General features: G+C 37.3%; 1 protein-coding gene across 1 annotated transcript in view; it reads left to right on the top strand.

Annotated features, from left to right (window-relative positions):
• The first annotated feature begins 45 nt into the window (after window positions 1-45).
• DNER (delta/notch like EGF repeat containing) overlaps window positions 46-22,264 on the top strand; it is a 125,996-nt gene continuing 103,777 nt past the window's right edge. The window contains exon 1 of the mRNA XM_087965095.1: window positions 46-437. Coding sequence (XP_087821221.1) covers window positions 177-437 — 261 coding nt within the window. The 5' untranslated portion in view covers window positions 46-176. The remainder of the gene's footprint in view (window positions 438-22,264) is intronic.

The raw sequence follows: 22,264 nt of genomic DNA, 5'->3' as shown, positions 1-22,264 counted from the left end.
CTGCTGGCGCTGTGGCCATGCCCGACCACTCCCTCCCCAGTCTCCGCCTGCACGTTGTCAGATTCTGGAAGCCGCTGTAAGCGCTGCCGTCTCCTCAGCTTTTGCTTCTTGCCGGTAACGGGAGCACCGAGCCGGGCGCGCTCTTTGCTCTGCTCTCCGGGGCGGTCCGCGCCATTATGTCTCGTGCCGTCCCGCTCCTCTTGATGCTGCTCTGCTTGGGCCAGCGCCGCACCTCCCTCGCCGGGCCCACCGCCTCGTCGTCCCTGGAGAGCGCGGCGGACCCCTGCCTCAGCCAGCCCTGCAAGAACAACGGCACCTGCACGCCCGTCTTAGCCAAACTGCCCGCCGCGCCCCACCGCCTGCCGTTGCTTTTTCTTTCGCCTCAGCCTGCTTACAGCTGCCTCTGCCGCCCGGGGGTCACCGGCACCGAATGCCAGGTAAGCCGGGGAGTCGGGCGCCTTCCCTTTGGTGGACCTTGTGGTCCATCGGTCCGAGCCTTGCAAGCACTCGCCTGTCCTTGTTCATCTCCGCCTTCTCAGGCTTCTCTCTCGGATGTCTTTTCGGGTCCATCTCGCACCCCCGCGCCTTGGACTCGGTCGGCCGTGCTTTCGCGGATTCTTCCTCCTTCTATCCTTCCCATAACCCACGCAGATCGCGGTGTGATTTTGGTTCGCTCAGCATCCGCGATGCGCTGCTTTGCACTGGTCTCTAAGTGTGGTTTGAGTTCCTTGATGCAGAATCCCTTATCCGACCGCTCTCATTTCGGTTTCTGCCTCCGATTCGGGGCACACGACTCTTTTGTGCAATCATCCACAGTGGCCTCTTTCTGGTGACGGATCGCTCATCTGTTATACACACACACACACACACACCGAGCCAGACCTTTTAGGTGGAACCGAGTCCCGTGGCCTTCACACATAAGCGCTAACAAGGGCAAACGCTTGAGTGCTGAACTTGAAGGGCATATTCTGTGCGTTCACCAAAAAGCTTTCCATATGACCACCCTTCCTATGTAAATGATTTTGCGCTACTTTAGCTAAAGATCTTTTTAAAAAATCGTTCTAAGTGTGGTTTAGTGTAACCTTGCTCATTTTTATTTTAGGGCTCTTCATATTATGCATACCCTGGGCTCACTTTATGATTCATTGTGCCTTATGAATCAGAAAATGGGTTAATTAAGTAAGCAGGTTAAGCATGTTATGTGAAGGCAGCCTTGTATTTTTAAGAGATGCCACCGAAGATGCCAATTTGAACTCTTCTTTTTGAGCTGCCTGGATGCTGCTGCCTGGGATTGTTAGAATGACAGTTGCAGAATGCCTTCCAGGATACAGAATTGCAAATTGTTGGTTGACAGGATTCTGCTCTGCTCAAGGTTAAAAGTATTTTAGAACTTAATGATGTTTTCCAACACAGTCTTGGTACTTTCATATACAGATTTTTTCCCCCAGTGATGAATATAGTCGTGATTTTTGTCACTAATAGTCAAATGAGGGTTTGTGCACAGACTTTGGGTAATCGTATGGTTTCCCATTTTTATTGGAATTAAAATAAGTGAGTAAAACAAGAACTGCTATTTATTCCTCTCAAATCTATGTTGTAGTATGAAGAATACAACTATTGCTAACATCTGTTACGAAATGTTTTGTCAATCCAGTTTGGTCTGGGAAAGAAAACAGCTCATTTGTTTCTGGTCTTTAAAATGGTGCATTAATATTTGCCTTTCATTCTTTTGAACAAAAAAGATGAAGAGGAGGAGGAGGAATAGAATGATGGTGGTAGTGATGATGAGTTCGGTTATAGAATAAGGGTGCAATGGATTACATTTCTGTGCATGTTTACTTGGAAATAATCTCATAAAACTAATGGCTTTTACTCATGCATAATTATGCATAGGCATAGGTTGCTAATCAGTGATGCTAAATTTACCATGCTAAATTTACTGAATATTTTTAACATGGCAAAATGGTTTGTAATCTTTCTCTTTCTCCCTCCCCCCAATATTACGTAAGATGTTGCACTTATGAATACAGGGATAAGAAAAGAACAAAAGGCTACTGTGTGAAATACTGAAAATTAAAGACTTTATGAAAGAAGTTGAGAAAAAGAAATTCTGCGTTTTATATCACAGTGCCCCTCTTTCTGCAACGCAAGTTTGTGGGAGGCTGGATCAAACAGAGGAGAAATAAATGGAACTCTTTTAAACCAAGTGAATCTTGTAAATTAGGTGTTGACTGTTCTTAGGTTTCCTTCTGTGTTGGAAGAAAGAGAGTGTTGTATGAATTGTGCTGCCTTCTGGAAGTTAACAAAGGTAAATTGCTATTTTAAACATCAGTAAAGTGTAATGTCTAGAGAAGAAAGAATTGCAACTAAAGATGCAGTTTAGCCATTTATTTCCACTTTGTTCGATTTTCATTATTGTATTCTTTTATATAATTCTTATTTGCATGAAATCATTGAAAACTGAAGAACACTAATAAGTGTATTTAAATGTTTTTATATTTTGTTGCAAGAGTTAAGATTATGACTGTTTGATTTGATCAAATTGGATTGGTTTTCTGTACTATGGAAAATTGAGTTATCAAGTCAATTTGTTTCAAAGCGACCCAGACACAGTGGATGCGCACAGTTTCCTCCAAAATAAAAAGCCTGATTTTCCCAGTGAAGCATTCTTGTCCCCTTGACTAGGTGGCCATCAGAAACACCACAGCCACCAACATAACTATAGGCCTTCCTAGAACATCGGTATCAAACTCAAAGGCTGCAGGCTGGATCCAGCCTATGGGGTGCTTAGATCTGGCCTGTGAGGCCACCCTGGAAACAATGAAGGACTGGCCTGTGGTGCCTCTGCCCATGAAAACAGAGGTCAGGAGGACCGCACGCAGCCCTCCAGGCTCCATTTTTGGCTGTGATGACCTCCTGCAGCCCTCTGCCAGCAAAGACAGAGCCCCCCGGACTCCGTTTTAGCTGGCAGAGGGCTGCAGGAGGCTGTCACGGCTGAAAATGGAACCTCGATGAGTGATGTCAAGCTGGCCATGTCCCTGGCCCACATCCCAGCCATGCCCCCAACCATGCCCCTGGTCCCCTGAGGTCAAACACATGATGTAGGCCTCAATCAAATTGAGTTTGACACCCCTCTCCTAGAAGAACTTTTATTTGCAAGAGAAGATAAAAGTTCAGCTAATTTGTTCTGGCCCAGGCTTAGCAGAACCAAGAAACAGACTCCTTGTCCCAAAAAACCCCTCTTTATTTAGTTACTGTGAATTCATGGCATTCACACACAGAAAAGTCCCAGCAATAATCCTCCCAAGGGTTAATTGCAAGAACAGACCTTATCAGTCCTTGGATAGTTGCCAGGCCAAGAGCTTCCAGTCCTGCAAAGCTGTAAATGAAATACCTGACAGGGAGTCTCTGTGAGGCACGAACTACTCACTACTCGGATAAGCAAATCTTCCAAAAGAAATATGAACTCATTGTCTCCTGCAACCATCACTCCTCTTTTGCTTTTATTTATTCCCCAGGGAGGGGCCATTCAGTGTCCACATGTGCCTTCTGAGTTGGCCCCTTTTCCTTAATTGTTCTCCTCTCCTGACAGCTCTGTGCATATGCGCATCTGGAACAGGCTCCAGCTGTTCTTCCCCACTTATCTCCGACTCCATAGGAAGCTGGGAAATGTTGGACAGCCCTGGTCCTATCTCTGCTTCTTTCACAGAGCATTCATCTGAGCCTTCCCCAGATTCCAGGACTGGCCCAAGTTCTTCCCCAACTTCCTCACTGTCTGAGTCTGCCACCAGCTCTGCTGGCAGCTGGCGGGCTACAACAGTTATGTAGCAGAAGCAGAGTTGGCTGCAGTTTGAAAGGAGATATCAGACCAGTTGATTTGATCATTATACACTGCTCAAAAAAATAAAGGGAACACTTAAACAACACAATGTAACTCCAAGTCAATCACACTTCTATGAAATCAAACTGTCCACTTAGGTAGCAGCACTGATTGACAATCAATTTCACATGCTGTTGTGCAAATGGAATAGACAACAGGTGGAAAGCATAGGCAGTTAGCAAGACATCCCCAATAAAGGAATGGTTCTGCAGGTGGTGACCACAAACCACTTCTCAGTTCCTATGCTTTCTGGATGATGGTTTGGTCACTTTTGAATGCTGGTGGTGCCTTCACTCTAGTGGTAGCATGAGACGGAGTCTACAACCCACACAAGTGGCTCAGGTAGTGCAGCTCATCCAGGATGGCACATCAATGCGAGCTGTGGCAAGAAGGTTTGCTGTATCTGTCAGCGTAGTGTCCAGAGCATGGAGGCGCTACCAGGAGACAGGCCAGTACATCAGGAGACGTGGAGGAGGCCGTAGGAGGGCAACAACCCAGCATCAGGACCGCTACCTCTGCCTTTGTGCAAGGAGGGACAGGAGGAGCACTGCCAGAGCCCTGCAAAATGACCTCTAGAGGGCCACAAATGTGCATGTGGCTGCTCAAACGGTCAGAAACAGACTCCATGAGGGTGGTATGAGGGCCTGTTGTCCACAGGTAGGGGTTGTGCTTACAGCCCAACACTGAGCAGGACATTTGGCATTTGCCAGAGAACACCAAGATTGGCAAATTCGCCACTGGCACCCTGTGCTCTTCACAGATGAAAGCAGGTTCACACTGAGCACATGTGACAAACGTGACAGGTCTGGAGACGCTGTGGAGAATGTTCTACTGCCTGCAATATCCTCCAGCATGACCGGTTTGGCAGTGGGTCAGTAATGGTGTGGGGTGGCATTTCTTTAGGGGGCCGCACAGCCCTCCATGTGCTCGCCAGAGGTAGCCTGACTGCTATTAGGTACCGAGATGAGATCCTCCGACCCCTTGTGAGACCATACGCTGGTGCGGTTGGCCTTGGGTTCCTCCTAATGCACGACAATGCTAGACCTCATGTGGCTGGAGTGTGTCAGCAGTTCCTGCAAGATGAAGGCATTGATGCTATGGACTGGCCCGCTCATTCCCCAGACCTGAATCCAATTGAGCACATCTGGGACATCATGTCTCGCACCATCCACCAACGCCACGTTGCACCACAGACTGTCCAGGAGTTGGGGGATGCTTTAGTCCAGATGTGAGAGGAGATCCCTCAGGAGACTATCCGCCACCTCATCAGGAGCATGCCCAGGTGTTGTAGGGAGGTCATACAGACACATGGAGGCCACACACACTACTGAGCCTCATTTTGACTTGTTTTAAGGACATTACATCAAAGTTGGATCAGCCTGTAGTGTTTTTTTTCCACTTTAATTTTGAGTGTAACTCCAAATCCAGACCTCCATGGGTTACTAAATTAGATTTCCATTGATAATTTTTGTGTGATTGTGTTGTCAGCACATTCAACTATGTAATGAACAAAGTATTTAATAAGAATATTTCATTCATTCAGATCTAGGATGTCTTATTTTTGTGTTCCCTTTATTTTTTTGAGCAGTGTATTTTAAAGGTATCTCATTGATCTTTATGAAAAATAAATTGCTTTTTAATGGATTGTCATTATTCTGGAGCAATAGTTCTTGATTATAACACATTCCCCATGGTGTTGAAATTTCTGCGCAGCTTGTTGTCCTCCATGATTTTTTTTGGTATTTTCCTATTTCCCAACAAAGACACAATTACAATTTTATTTGCCCTACTGCAGCTCATGACAATATACTTTATACAGAGTTCTCACTTTCACTTTCTTCATAACAAACCTGTGAGTTTGGTAGGGCTGGGAAAAGGACTATTTCCAAAGTAATCTGATGAGTTTTATCCACCTTGATGTGTGGAGACAGTAGAAGCTTTCTTGCTAGATTTGGAAGTATTTCTAAAAGCATTTCCTCCCACCAATTACTCCATGAAACATAAAACTTATATGATTTTAGGATTGTTGAATACAATTGTAGATACCAACAGAAATGCTTTTTGCTTCATTCCCCCTCCCCTCCAAAATAATTGCACCTAGGCCTGAGATTTTGAGAAAGGATTGAAAACTACCATATTGAATCAAGACCAAGAAGAAATGATCATTATGAGAAACTAAATTTCTAACACCGGTGGATCAAATTGGTAGTAAACTAATTTTTGTTTTTAACTGAAATGCTCTGGAAGAAAGTTTTGTTTTCCACTCTCCATAATTTGATTATAAAAATATTAAATATACTTGAATTATTTGTGGTTTTAAAATATATATTCACATCTTCCCATCTTTCCTTTAAATTGTAACTTAATGTTTGAACATGTGGAACAGCATATTTAGTATGTTTTCTATGTCTTAATTAACCTCTGAATGTGATTTTGAAAGGATGCCCTTAAGGATTAGGTGTAAAACTAAACAGTTCAGATTGTCTTTATGGCAAATAAAGTGTCCTTGTGTTTATGCATCATGAGTTTTATATATATGCTTAGAATAGGTTCTTTCTTTTTAAAGTACTCAAAAAAATCTATTGAATCTATTGAAAAGGCTGCTTTGCATAATTTACAGGTCATTACTCTGTAAATTGTTTGCTTCAAGAAATACTTCAAGAGTTTCAAACACTATGATTTGCCTTCCTGTATTCATAGTTGTTGAAAGGCCTTGAGAAAAGCTTTGTGAGGAAATTATTAACAAAAATAATTCAATACATCAAAGTGTTTTACTGTTTTATTTTCTAATTTATTTTTCTCTAATAAATCATTTTCATTTTTCTATTATGCCTGCTATAATATCAGTAGCATAATGAAATACATGCTTTACAATGTATCATAGGCATCCCAATACTATATATTGAGTAATCAGTATTGCTTGTACAGCTATCATATGAATCATACTTATGCAGTTCACCAATTCATTCAGAATTTTTGGAATGTATATTGGAAGCTTAAAAAGTCTGCTTTAAACCAATAGATAAGGGTTAGGGTTTCCTGCCTAGGGTTTCCTGCCTAAGCAGGGGGTTGGACTAGAAGACCTCCAAGGTCCCTTCCAACTCTATTATTCTATTCTATTCTATTCTATTCTATTCTATTCTATTCTATTCTATCCTGCAGATTTTTGAACAGGTAAGAATTATATTATGTAGGGTGGAATATATTATGGTTGGTGATCTACAAATTGTTGGAAGAATGAAAATGGATCCCAAAAATGAGGGATGGCCATAGAACCAGAACACTTACTGCAATGCATATATAAATTGTTGTTCAATTATGATAGTGGGAAAGAACAAATACAAAAATTGCATGATAAAATGGATGCAAAAGTATAAAGAAACAAATTATACACAATTATGGAACAATGGTATGAAAATTACCCTAAATTATAATATTAGGGAAAACTGATATAAAATATTTTATAATTGTTATATAATTCCATTAATCACCAGGAAAGATGTATAGTACTAAATGTTGGAATATCATAAGACACAGGGAACATTTTATTCTATGTAATTAACATGTAAAACAACTGTCAAAAGTACTACAAAGGAATTTACAGATTATCCAGAGAAATTTAGATATTCAATTTGAAATGAAACCAAAATTCTTCTTAGTAACCTAATTCCAAAACATATTAACAAAACATACCACTTTATTAAGATACATGTATAAGGTGACAATTTTAATTTTAGCACAACATCACAAAATATAAAGAGCTCAGAGTGGGAATTGAAACTTGGACAATATTTGGTAATGGCAAAATTAATTGGATCACCACCTGTGGACTTGGATCTTTTATGCCTAATAGCAGGAGATGAGCAAAATTTGGCCTGGTTATTATTGGGCTAAGAGATCACCAGAGATAGGCTGTACGGAAGGTTAAAAAATAATTCAGAAGCCAGCAGTAATCATTTTCATACTGTTATGATTTTGTCCATAAAATTACCAAAATTGAGCTTGACTTGAAGAAAACATTTATATTTATGCCAGATTTGTTGTCTCTGGACTTTGGCTCAAATTTATTTTGTTGTTTATAAGTTCATTAGTAGATTATACTAGATAGCTCATGCCCCATTGGGTCATCATTTCAGAGACATTTCTTTACTTAAAGAGAGAAACAGGATGATCAAGAGGGGATAAAAAAAAATCAGTAGTAGTAAGAGCAACTCCCAACTTCCTGCTGGCTTCCCCATTGAGTTTCCTTGTAGAAATCTGGCAGGGAGCACTGGAAATCCCCCTCCTCTCCTGCCCCTTCCTTTTCCAGCAGACAGGCAAGTGGTTGCTGTTGAGTGGGAGAAGTGAGGGATTGTGAGACTGCTTGGAAACTGTCATGGGATGTTGAAAATGAAGATCACATGACTGCAGCAGCAGCTCAGCAGCATAGTAGCAGCCAATGGCATTCAAGCTTAGTAGCAGCCAATGGCATTCATGACTGCTGAGGAAATGTAACTTGGCCACAACTTCACCAAGTTACATTTCCTCAACTGTCCTTCTGGATTTTGGACACATTCTGTAAATTAGCCCATTTTAAGTATCTTGGTTTGAAAATTGTTGCCCTATAATGCCCGATTTTGCCCAATTCAAGGTCATTACAATGAGTGTTGTAGTATTATAAAGGTTCAAATTTTCTAATCTTAAATAAAGCATACTATTTTCTCCCCTTATTGATTCTTAAGAAGATTTTCCTAAATGTTATTTACTCAGTTTGCTTTATTAATCCAATTAATATTTTCCATGTTTTCTGTTCTTGTGTTACACATACCTTACCATGTACTGTAGCAATTAAATGTTTATTGTTTCTTTTAATCTCTTATATAACTAATATTTTATCTGTTTATTCCTTTACTGCAGTTAGGTCATTTCAGGATCTTGATTATAATGATTTTGTGGAGTGGTCTTTTAAAGGTGGCAATGTTTATTTCTATGTTTATTTATATACGTGGCAAAGTGGACTTGCCAAGTCTGGTGGCTCTCTCTTTTTTTTCAGCAGACAAGGGCTCTGGACTTCTGTCCTAAATAATCTTACAATATCATTGGTTCATGACATTTTATTTCCTGTTGTCTGACTGTTTCAGTCTTGTTCTTCACATTATCTCTCTCTTTTTCTTGTCTTTTTTTTTTGGCTATTTTTTTTCTCCTGTGTTGAACCACTGAGATTATTGTTTTTTACTTCCTGAACAACAAAAATTGTATGTCAGATTTTCCAAGCCGCTACTCAACTTCCATTATTATTCATGATCTTGTAAAAATTGTTAGTAGCATTGATATTCTTCTTGTTGTCTGTATATTTACCTTTGGACACAATTACCTTCTTCCAAATTGCAACTAATGGCTCAGTCAGGTAGGAATTTTTATTTTGTGTTTCGACTGCTATTTCTTTAAAGTTTCATTAATGTAAAAATATAACATTACAAAATCAAATACATAAAATTACTAAATTAAAAAACACAGAATATTAAAGATTCCATAAAATATAGTTTTACATGGGTGGAGGGGCAGAGAGAGAGAGAGAAAGATAGGCTGTAATTCCATTATTCTGTCCTTCTGTGCCACAAGATATTGCATACTTTCTATTAATCTTTCTAGTTCTAGATAAATCTTTAGTAATCTGTTACTAAAGGTTGCCAAGGTACTGGCTGTTTTCCTTATGTTAAGCCCGAAATAAAAGCCTTTTAATGCATTTTTTAAAAGTATGTAATTATTTTTGACTTTCTCATTCTATCCCTTCTGCATATAAAATGGCTTCTTATGATGAGTATTATCTTTATTGGAAGTCTTTGGCTATAATTCAGAGAATCATTTAATTGATCCCATGGGATGATTTGGAAATTAAAAAATATTTTTGATGCAATATACAAAGTTACTTTGCCAGGAAAAGCAAAAGTTCTTATTGGGCATTGCACATACATAGATATTTTATCATTTGAGAATTCTGAATATTGAAGGTTCAAGTTTTGTTTCACTTGAATTGAAAATGGTATATGATTCTTGAGATTGGGAAATCAAAGATAATTGACTTTGATTATTACAATGCATGCTTTATATCAGTGATCCCCAACCTTTCTTATGCCGCGGCCCGGTATCCCCAACCTTTTTTATGGCGCGGCCCGGTACCGGCATTAACTGGGCGCCGCCATCTTTTTTTGATGAAAAAGTGCTTCCGGTGAGCTTTCTACCCGGAAAAGCTCACCGGAAGCACTTTTTCATCAAAAAAAGATGGCGGCACCCAGCAAACCAGCGGCCCAGTAGGACTTGTTCCACGGACCGGGACTGGTCCGCGGACCGGTGGTTGGGGACCCCTGCTTTATATGGTTAGTTACAGACACTAATGACTAAACTAGTATGTATGTTTACTATGTAATACAAAATACAAATACAAAAATGTACTTTGAAAATGATATAATCACTTGATTTGTTTTACTTTTATGATTTAGTAATGGGGAGGAGGGGTACCTTCGAGTCAGTTTTTGTCTCCCAGTGACAGCCTTAAGTAGTGTCTGCAGTTTTCTTGGCAAGGTTATATAAAGGTAGCCAGAAATGACCTTGGGAGGCATGGGCAAGTGACATGTAAAAGATTTCTCATCCTATAGGGAGGCTAAAGAGAGGAGATGTGGGAAGTGTTTCAGAAAGGACTTGCCCTAGTTTTCTGGATAAAAACTAAAGCAGGGTGAAATACCTTCAGTCTTGCAAGGTACTCTTAAGGGTAATCTTGCAATAAACGTAGAGTTAATACACATGGTTGTGCTTCTTGTCTGGCTTACATCAAAGAGCTAATGGTTTTTCAGAACAATTTTTCCATTGTCTCCTTTTCAGCAATGAAGAGCTTTGTGCTTAAAGCAGGACTAGAAATCACAGTCTCCCCATTACTAGTCTAGCGCTTTAACCATTACCAAACTGGCTCTATATTTTTTATGTAAAATTAGTGCAGTGATTTTTTTTTTAAAAAACTCGTTCCTTCCAGCAATGCTGTTGGCATAGTGCATAGTCAACTGTGCGAAACTATGGAATATAGCCTGCCCCAGTATGATAGGCTTTGTGAAACAGGTGCTGCATAATTGACATTGCTGTTTGCTTTATAACCCAAATAGAGAAAAAGTAACAAGGTAAAAGTCACAGGAATAAATTTTTGTGAAGTTCCCACTTTCACCTGATTTGGAATATGTCTTCTAATACCAGAAGAAATAAGCCAATTTCAGCCAATCATTTAACATAACCTGCCATATTCAGGTCTCTGCTCTTGTAATTTCAGCTTCAATGTGTAATATTGTATTAGTAACACAGTGGGGGATTTGAAAAATTGCTCTTAGAAGTTTAGATTGGACAAGTTTCAGTGGTACAAGGTTGGAAGGTGGTCTCAGCTGTGCATCATATAATCATTGTGCTAGAGACTTAGCTTCAAAAAGCTTAAAAGCTGCAGGTTGGCCTCCCCTGGAGCTAATGTATTAAACAAAGACTTACATTAAGAAAAAGACAAACTTCAGTCTCTAAATGGGAGATATAAACCCATGAATGGTTGCCAAATTGAGTTAAATTATATATCAGATTTATTCTTCAAATTTCTGAAAAAAATGGCATTTGAACGTGTTATGTTGCCATTCTTCTAAAGAGGAAATCTGATTTCCAGTAAGAGACATAAAGTATCTTCGCAGCTATTATCACATACGGAGCCAATGTAGGAATGTAAAGTTTGGTAACATTTACCAGAAAAACAGCTGGGAGGAAAGATAATTCATCTCTAAAGTTTATTTCATTCTTTAATATATTTTCTTCTAGAATTTCTGAATCTTTTGTATGTTGCATCAAATATGAGGAAACAATCCAACTTACTGCATTTCTAGCCATTTTTAAAGAACGAATTACCTGTTTTGGCAATAGACACTGGAATAACAATAAAACATCTTGTGCCCCTTTTCCTGAGTATGATACTTAGGAATATTGCCTTCCATTGATCTTTTTATTATTGCATACTAGTTATCTTATTTCGACCTTGTATCCAATTAGTTATGCAGCCTTTAACTTAATTAATTTTTCAATTGTGTTTCAGTAACCATTTGTAAAAAGCTATAAGAGATGTTTTGGGTTTTGTATTATACATTTTTCAAATTCAATCATGTTTCTACTGGAGCTTATCAGTTCTTCAACGTAAATGAGACTAGGAAACCATGTGAACCAATGTTACTATTGCAAAGCTATAGTAAAAGAATCATGCAAATCTGAATACACTTTATCTCTCCCTTTATCTTTGTGTGAACGAGGGACATGTTATATTCTTGTCCTAGATTGTCCCAGTTCTTTTATCTGATCATTGTCTTGGTAACATTTCTTTCTCCTTTCTCTCAAAGCATACTTCCTGGCTCTTTGCTATCTGCCTTATTAGTTCCAGATGTAGGAGGAAGGTTATAGTTATAGAATGACCGCTTGCAGGACTCAGAAAATTGATCTTTTTCATAATGGTGTCTGAGACACCTTACTATGTCAGATCAGATTGGCCGCAATCTTGCTTGTCTTCTGGATCATGGTTCCCAATCTTTCCAGCTCCATGGACCGGCAGCGGCGGGGGGTGGGTGGGGAGAAGAGAGGATGGGTTTATGCATGTACTTGTCGCTTGCGCAAATGGAGCTTTGTGCACCCACCCACTGATTGTGCGACCTGGTTTCCGATGGGCTACAAACTGGTACCAGGCCTTGGACCCAGGATTTGTGGATCCCTATTCTGGAAGGTGCTGAAGACCAGGCTGTTTGGTCTGTATGGAGGAGAGGAAGTTAGTGAAGTCAAAGTGATTTATATTAATTTGAGATTTTCAACTGCCTGTTTTGTAGAGTGTATGTTGTATGTTTTATTAACTATTTATTTATCTTAGTCAGTTGGATTCAGCGAACCACCGGAAAGCACAGTGCCATGCGCTTCCATAGGTCATCCTGTACAACAAGTATAAAAGGATACCATTGACAGAAAGACTCTGTTCCTGTGGCTCAGGAGAAGTGGGGACTGTGTGTCACATGCTCCTTAGATATTCCTTTTACACAGAGTTTAGGAAAAAACATTCTGCCAATAACAGCTAGGTATCCTTCAGTGGCTGCTTAAGGATGAACTGTCCATAACTACAGTGCAGGTGGCCAGATTCTGTACAGCAACACTGGGGATTCATCATAAACACGTGTCTTCTCCACCATAGTTATGTTATATAACAAATGTGGCAAACCCTTTGCACTGCTTAGTCTTCCCTTTTAGCATTGAACCTACACCGGGCCACACAGTTTATGAATTGTAATTTTAGTATAGTTAGACCATGTATAATTTGACACACTGGATTTTATTATAGATTTTAGTTGTTATTTATTATGTTATATTAGAATTTTAATGATATATTTACTGAGCATTTTTATTTGTTCTGGTCTAAGACTGTAATAAACTGATTGATTGATATTAACGATTTATATTGTGATTTTTATTTTTAAACTTAAATTTTATCACCCAAAGTTGCTTTAGCCAGAGGGACAGTAGTTTATATCTATATAAACAAATATTCTGCCTTCTTTTTGTAATTCCTTTTGGATTGTGCTATTTATTTGAAGATACTGAAACCACTGGGTAATTGTGACTGTTTTGAAGAAAGACTTGAAAGAGTTCATCTTTGTTTGTTAAGAATTAAGTCTTAGAATCTATACAAGTTAATCTTTCTCCGTTGATTATCTGATATGGTTCCCATTTTCAAAAAGTGGGGAAAAAAGAAGTCCAGGAAATTACAGACCAGTCAGCTTGACATCAAGCGGTAGTAAAATTGTGTAAAAGATAATCAAACAGAGGATTTATGATCATCTAGAAATAAAGTGATTTCTAGAAGCCAGGGTTTGGGTTTATTAAAAACAGGTCATGCTAACTAAACCTTATTGCCTTATTTGATAATGTGATAAATTAGTGGACCAAGGAAATGATGTCGATATAGTATATGCAGAGTTCAGTAAGACACTTGAGAAAGTAGACCACAACATACTTCTTCAGAATATATTGGCTTTACTTCAGATAAATACTATGTGATAATCTGAATCTTACTTATTAATTTAATATGATACTGAATTGTGAATGGTACTGCTATATATATCAATTCTCAAGAATCTTTTGGATGATTAATTGTACATATAATTATCAACATACAAGTTTTATTTGTGTTCTTAATTTTCCAGTTTCATTCTTGACATTTCTTTTTCTTGTCATATCTTCCTTGCCAGTGGTTCTGATGCCAGTAAAATTAAAGAAAATTTTAATTTAAAGAGGAGAATACTGTTTTGAAATATAAGTTTATTATTTATCTTAATCTCTTGTTCTTTATAAATACTGTGTGAGAACACTTGGACTTTACTTCATCTTCTTCAATGTTGTGAATATGAAAACAGAATTATAGCCATGTTCATATTTTATACTGTCAATAGTTTTCAAACTATATGGCATATTCCTGAGACATCTCTTTGGGACAAATCCAGTTTAATTAGGATATATTAGATCACTTAAAAGACCATTTAATGCCTGTGTAAGAGTTGTTATAAAAAGTTTATAATCTAGATTTAGATAGAGAGATAGGCCTACATGACTCTGGATGAATTTGAATATTACCCTTTGTGTAAATCAAAGAAATGAAAGCCTCTTTGTCATGAGGAAAAGAGTATTTGACCTTGTATCTCCTTCATTACCGGGGTTAATGATTTGATCAAGATTTCTTGGAAGGTCTTATAATATATTGTAGAAAAGCCATCTGGTCCTGGCGATTTGTTCAATTTCAATTTCTGTGTTACTTCTTTTGTTTCATCTTTTGTGACTGGATTTTGTTGATCTGAACATTTCCTAGTCTGCGTTGTTTTAGTCCTCTTCTTCGGATTTAATGCCTGCATAAAGTATTGATTTATAATTTTCTCTGTGGTTGAAACATATACCTCATATCTCAAATAATAATCATTATTTTCTCTTGTTCTTTTCATATTTGAATATGCCAAGTAGTTTACTACCTTTCTCACAATATTCCCTTTAGTAAAATTCAATGTCTTATACTAATTGATTACAAATTGTTTTAATCTTTTGCTCTAAATCCAAATTTAAGTTCTGCTTATGTATTGATTCTAATTGCTTCAATTCATTTATCAATGTATCTTTTTGTTTTTGTGTGACTTTTTATTTGATGCCACAAAAATAAACAGGTTTTTAAAATAAATGCTTTAAGTTTAAGATTCTTTTTCTCACTCCCTAAGTCTTCTAGGCAGTCCATGAGGATATCATGCTGAAAGATATAAAAAAGTGCTGAGACATCTAACAAGACCAAGAGAGCTGCATTCCCACAATGCAAATCCAGACAGGAGTCATCCACTTAAATTAACATTAAAAATGAAATCAAATATAGGAAACAATTTTCATCCTTCAGTATCAGGAAAGTATTTCCTAAATTAGAATAAGTAAAACCAGTGTCAGTTTTAAACATAACGTAGGAGGTTTTTTTTTTTAAAAAAAAAGAAATACCATTATTGTAGTTCACAGAAATAAAATTTTGTCTAGGAAAGATTTAACACAAAATCCCTTAACAGTTAATTGGTTCTGTGTGTCAGAAAGTCAATATAGGATCTAAAAAAAGAAACCTCTTTACTTATAAAACTAAAAATAGCTATACTTTTCTAACAAATATTAAATAATGATATTATCTAAGCTCAGCAAGATATAAAAATAAAAGAATTGAACAAAAAGGAGCTTCAAAGCAACTTTAGAATACTCTAATGATTACTTAATTGCCAAAAGTGAAATAAATTATTTAATGAGTTTCCAAAACAAAAGATAAACATTTTAAAACTATGTTATATTTCTTTTGAAGTAAAACAGAAAGGTTTCTTAAGTTTAGCTTTGTTGGCAGTTGATAATTATGTATGAAATAGATTTTTCATCTAATTTATGCCTGCTATTTCCAAAAAGTACCGTAAGTATGTAAAAGCATATTAGGTAAACATGAGCAAACTGAATAGAATTTGATCAAAAGCAGGATATGCCACTATGGGAACATGCCTAATATTTCACACAATTTGAAATTCCTCTTATATATGTGATTTATATTCCCAATTGTTAAATCTTAAGTTTGCCTTAAAGTGTAAGATTTGTTTCAGTTGCAAATGATAGAGAAAAACTGAAACATCTGGTTTCCAGTGTCAAAAATGGGCATAACAGTTTTGTGCCCACAACATATATTATTGTTTTAATGAGAATTGTAGAAAGGGAGAAGTCATAGCAACTATAAGGAAATATTAAGAGGCATAGGCATGAGCAGACATTTGTTCTTTCTTTTAGAATTTCTAGCAGATAAAGCATCTTATTTATGTAGGAATATTTATAGTCTTCTTGAATCTGCTGGTTGTTTTATATCATGAATGTATTAGAATTGATGGAAGTTAAAAGTCCATGAAAAAATTAGAAGAGTTATTTATAATGCAGTTGTATGTATAATGAAATAATTCATTTTCTATAATTTTATTATATTCCTCCTTTGCTTTTTATTGATGTTGCTAAGCAATAAACATGAATTTTTCTTTAGTTTAAAACCTATTACTATTACTGAAATTACTATTTGTTATTTTATAATCTGCTTTGATGATTGGGTTAACTAGAAATACAATACCCCAAAATTAATAAGAATCCAAGCCTCATATTAAATCTTAGTGAAATATTGAGTAAACTACAGTAGGCCTCTCATTTTACTGCCTACTTCATAAACAAACAATAGTCTGTATGATGCTAAATCATATTACATACAATGTATGGTTCTTTGTGTTTAATGGAATTTACTCTAAAGAAAGTATACACACAAAAACAATATTATTACCTCCCTTTATAATCTGTTTATCTGAAAACTCAAGATGATTTATATGAAATCTGAAGAGATCTAAATTGCTCCCAGACTCCTTTAAATCATTTATACCATTTATTACAAATGTCAAGATGTGTCTGGTCTTGGAGGCCTTGACTTTCTACCTTGTTATGACTCATTAACCATGTTAATATTCATTACTGCTGATCCTAGGTGTTTAGGCTGCCTAATTTCCATTAAATGTTATTTATATTTTGCCCTTGAATTAATATCTAGTTGATCTGTTAGTCTGTGATATCTAGGATCAGTTTTTGTAACTCTGTATTGTTGTTCTTAGCATAAGTGTAGGATAATGTATTTTTCTATTTTTCTATCCCTCCCATTTCTGCAGATGTGTAACATGTGTAACAAGACCGAGTGGCTCTGGGTTTGGGGTTCGTTGGTTCAGGGAGAATTACAACCTTTAGCCTTGGATGGGGTGGCACTACCCCAAACTGACCCTGTGCGTAATCTAGGGGTTTTCCTGGACTCACAACTTTTGTTCGAAGAGTAGGTGCTGGTTGTGGCCAGGAGAGCCTTTGCACAACTGTGGGTTGTTCACCAGTTATGCCCTTTCCTGGACCAGCAGTCCCTACTCACAGTCACTCATGCCCTGGTCACTTCCCATCTTGATTATTGCAATGTGCTCTACATGGGGCTGCCCTTGAAGAGCATCCGGAAGCTCCAGTTGGTGCAAAATGCAGCAGGCCACATGGTTTTGTGCAGACCTCGGTGTGCACATGTGTCACCTCTCCTGCAGGAGCTGCATTGGTTGCTGATTTGCTTCCGGATACAATTCAAGGTTCTGGTTGTCACCTTTAAAGCCCTTCATGGCTTGGGTCTGGGTTATTTGAGGGAACCTCTCTTGACGGTCACATCTACCCGACCCATTAGAGCAAGGAGGCAGGGAATCTCCCACCCCTGAGGGAGATATACCTGGTGGGACCCAGAAGAAGGGCTTTCTCCATGGTGGCTCCCTCTCTCTGGAATATCATTCCCCCAGAGATTAGAATGGCCCCACTCTAGCACTCTTCCGAAAGGCAGTGAAGACCTGGTTTTGCCAGCGGGCCTGGGGAACCCAGAGAGGGATGGAACCTGTCAAATGGCTAGTGTGATCCGCTGTCATCAGGATGGAGCGTGGGAGTTGGTTTTTAATTTTTTTATTGTTTTTCCTAATTTTGTTCTATTGTACTTTATTTATTTGATTCTTTTTGATAGTTTTTGTTTTTTATTTTTATTTTTTGTTTTAAATATGGTTTTAAATTGTGTAAGCCTCCTCGAGTTGCCATGGGCAAATAGACAGCAATATAAAATAAATAAATAAATAAATAAATATTAACTTGTCATGGCAGCCAAAGTTATAAGATGTTTATGTACCGTATAAGATGTTTATATTAAGTACCCAAGCTTACTTTATGATTGTTATTACTAGCCACTAAATTTGTGATTTTTATATTAAAAATAATATTTTAAAGCACACATTCTTTTTATTAAATGTGATTGATTAGAATATTCTGCTCTTGACAATTTAATTGTTTAATATTTAGATTAGATAAAGCAGAAGTAGAGAAACCCTTGGGGGCTGAGGACTTCATTCTCATTTGGGAAATATAAGTTGCACTTTCAAATATGCCCAGAGCTAGGTTAAGAAATTATTGAGACCAATGCCTTTATATTTCAGTTTTATTTTTTAACCAATCTATTGAATGATTTTCATTAAAGGTTTTCCTACATGTATAGACTACAGGTAGCCCTCAACTTAAAACCACAATTGGGACCGGAATCTTGATTGTTGAGCACAATCTCAGCACCCCTGGTTGATATTGTTAAGTGCTTTTGTGAGTCATTAAGTGAATGGAGTGCTTCAGGGAGGCTGGCGGGGGGAGTGGTTTCCCTTCAGCCCCTTAGCACAAAAACACTTGCACATGGACTATGCTGGGCCTCTCTTACTCTCTGAGGCATCCTGCACTTTCACCTCACCACACTGCCTCTCTTCTCTCTTCTTGGATTTTGACTCTCTCTCATATCTGGTTGAAAGAGCTGGCTCCTGAAGGTTGTTAGTAGAATTGTGTATAATTTATGGCTTTGGATTGGATTATTATTATAAAAATATGTTTATGCTTGATTTGATATAAATATGCACACCTGTTGGAAGAAATGCACTGATTAAATAAGGTTTTCATAGTAAAATCATGTGAATATGCCTATAATACAAACTTATTTCCAAACCAAATAAAGTTTTCTGGCAAACTCGGTTCATCTCATGCTAGGAAGATCACATAGTTGTGTCCATGTTAATTACAAAGAATTGGATTCAGTTCTTTGAAAGCAATAGGGATGTTTTAGAGCAGGGATGAATTCAACTAGAAAAGGGTTAATATTTGTTTTCATTATTTCAAGGTTCATGTTTTGAAATTGTGCAAATTTTATTTTAAAGGAAGTAAGAGAGCTAGCATGATCTTGGAATTCTGTGTAGCAGAAGAATGAGCTGTTTCTACAGTAGTAGGGAATATAGCTCATTTTCTATATTATATGCAGAGTACTGATATCCCCAAACAGGACAGGGCTGGATGATTTAGAATTAAGTTGGTTTAAAAAAAAAGCCCATGTGATAAGCAATGAAGGAAGTTTAGACAATGTTGAGATGGGTGGGAATTGTGGAAGAAAAGGATATGTTCTGCTGTAAAAACTGTTTTTTTCCATATTATATACAAGTTTCTGTGAACTATTTAGTAGAGAGAAATAACTACAAGAGGCATGTCCAGATTGATCAAGACCTCAGAATACAAAATGACTGTGAGGTCTTCTGTTGTGTAGTTGTAGCATAGAAGGAAATTTGAACATGATGTTTTCCCAGATTGGCTTGTATTTTTTATGTACTACTAGCATAATAAGGGCTTTAAGCAGCCATGTTTATTGCCCCTTTACTCAGAGGCAGTGATTGTATTTTCAAAAGTTGCCCCCTGATTAACAGTGATTACTTAACTTTTTCTCTCATTACTATAGGAAACTGCTATATAATGAATTCATAGTAGATAACTAATCAACCCTTTAGCTTAAAAGACTGGTTTCAGTAAGAGGAATTTCTTTTCTTTTACATTGAAGAAAGTTGGCACCCACCCCTCTTTGAAGAATGAAATATTTTAGGAAATATTTAAAAGGCAGAATATTATATGTTCACTAAAGGAGAAACATGTTCTAAAGACAGAAACTCAGAGCCTCAGCTCTCTGCCTCAAGTAGAAACTAAGGGGCCAACTTTTAGAAATGCAGATTTGGTAATCCATTCAAGACAGGATTAAAACCCCAAGAAAGCAAGCATCTAGGATTAATTACATTTGTTAAACAAGATTAAAAACCCCAACTCATTGTGAGACAAACTAATTAAAATCAAATAACAAAATGCACAAAACAAGCCTCTAAATTACAAAATGCTGTAGAATAAACTGTATAAAAATCCATGTGCTCACCAAGCCAAGAGGTTAGCTACCCAGAATCACATGTGTTTGGTGGTTCTGCTTCACCATTATACAATCTTTCCAATCAGCCTCCATGTTTCAAATTTTTTTTTCCCCATTTGGAACTGAACCCTGATGGACATTTCTTCCAACAACAGCTTTCCTAACACTATAAAAACAGAAATATTTGAAACCAAGAATGCCATTGAAAATGTGGTGCTAAGCTTTTACCATTGTGGCCACTCCCTAATCATAGTGTAATAAGATTGGGACTGGGTTAGGGACTTCTGTCCTCACTGTGAGTTGCATTGTGGGGTGGGGGTGCACGAAGGGAGGCTCAGCCAATCTCATTGTACACATGTTGTACTCTGACAATAAAGGTAAAAATAATCTCTTAGAAAGGACATGTTAAAATTGTCAAATGTAATTGCAGTGTGCTTTTTATCAGTTTCTGGTATATTTTAGATATGCATATGGTTTTCATGTACTCAGTAGTCATAAATAAATCATTTATGTGGGAATTGAGGTGGGAAGGTGGTTCCCACCTCAACTCCCACATAAATGGTTTTATGACAGTAACGACCATTGCATAAATGTATTATAATTGCTCAGCTTCAAAGTATCATGGGCCATACCAAGGACTTATTAATTTAGAAATAAATGAGGAAGAAGCCATGATATTTTTTTCCCTTTCTCATTAGCAGTGGTAATTTAATGAAGGAAAAATCCAATTATGTTTAATGCAACTATTTTTTTAGTTAATGGGGTGAGCAGTTTATGTGGCCTTGGATCCTCATGCTATGCAACGCTGCTTTGGGACGTTCTTTCTTCTTTCTTCCCTTGAAGGAATTGCCTCTGCATGTGCTTTCTCTGATGTTCGTCCAATCAGTGGGGCAATTTCTTTAGGTTCTCATTCATTCTTGACCCTCTACTTCCAAACCTATCAACTATAATAATTTGAAGTTCATTGATTTCCAGTCTTATCAGTAGAGTTTAGATGGTCAGGAATAAGACAATAGTTGCTATGTCACAAGGTGTTTTATTCTTATCAAGAGGAACAGGTCTAATATTAGGCAACTGAATAAAACATTATTTCATTATTTTTCATTATTTCATTATTTTTCTTTTTTCCTAATTCAGGCAACTATGGTAGGTAGATTTGCAAAGTATAACCTAGATGTCTTAAGTCGTATGTTGCACAAATTATATATACTTTATTCAACTACCAGATTCTTTGCTTCTGTTTTTTTTTTGTTCAGATCATAAGATACTAGAGTTATTTACCTACCCTTCCCTTCTCTTCCCATCCCACAGGTAAGTGGCTTCAGCCAGGTGGAGAAAGAAGTGAGGGTGTTTGTGATAGTTAAAAGGATAATGGATATCTATGCATGTAAATGACACCTTCATTAAAAAAACATGTACCTGTTCATGCTAGAAACCTAGTAAGGTAAGAAGGTAATATGCATAAACTAGATAGAACTTCTAAAGCATGAGCTAAAGGTGACCTCCTGCTGCTAACAACTTATGTTGCCAAATCAAATGGACCTAGACATCACAGGCAGTGAATGTTGGCCAAGGAAGCTGCTTCCACCTGCTGGATGTTTTCTAACATCCTGACCTAAGAGCAGCTGGAATGTTTGTATAATTCTGGGAGGAAGAGTTTTTAGGTGATATCAGCAAAAGTTATGGAAAGCAAAGGTAAGCTGAACTGTTCTGTAATGTCAGCAGTGTATTGGCTCAAGCAGTCAAAGCATCTACATATATTTGATATAACACTATTATGTGTGTCCTACAAGGCAAGTTATATATTTTTCTATAAATGTCTTCAACCATTCAGCCTTCCATTTGAATGATTTTAATAATGTATTGAATTTGTAACTAAGTTTGACATATATAGCTTCTAATTGGTAAATAAAATATGCAAATAAAATTGATGTGTTAGAGACGAAAACCACTCTTTAGTTTATTAATTTTAATGATCAAATGCCCCTTAAAATTGAGTATTACTG

Source organism: Notechis scutatus, chromosome 4 (assembly GCF_049901735.1).
Source record: "Notechis scutatus isolate UNSWTSFEM ecotype Mainland chromosome 4, rNotScu1.2, whole genome shotgun sequence".
Lineage (NCBI taxonomy): Eukaryota > Metazoa > Chordata > Lepidosauria > Squamata > Elapidae > Notechis > Notechis scutatus.
Note: the sequence above shows the minus strand (reverse complement) of the source record. Positions and strands in the feature narration are given on the sequence as shown.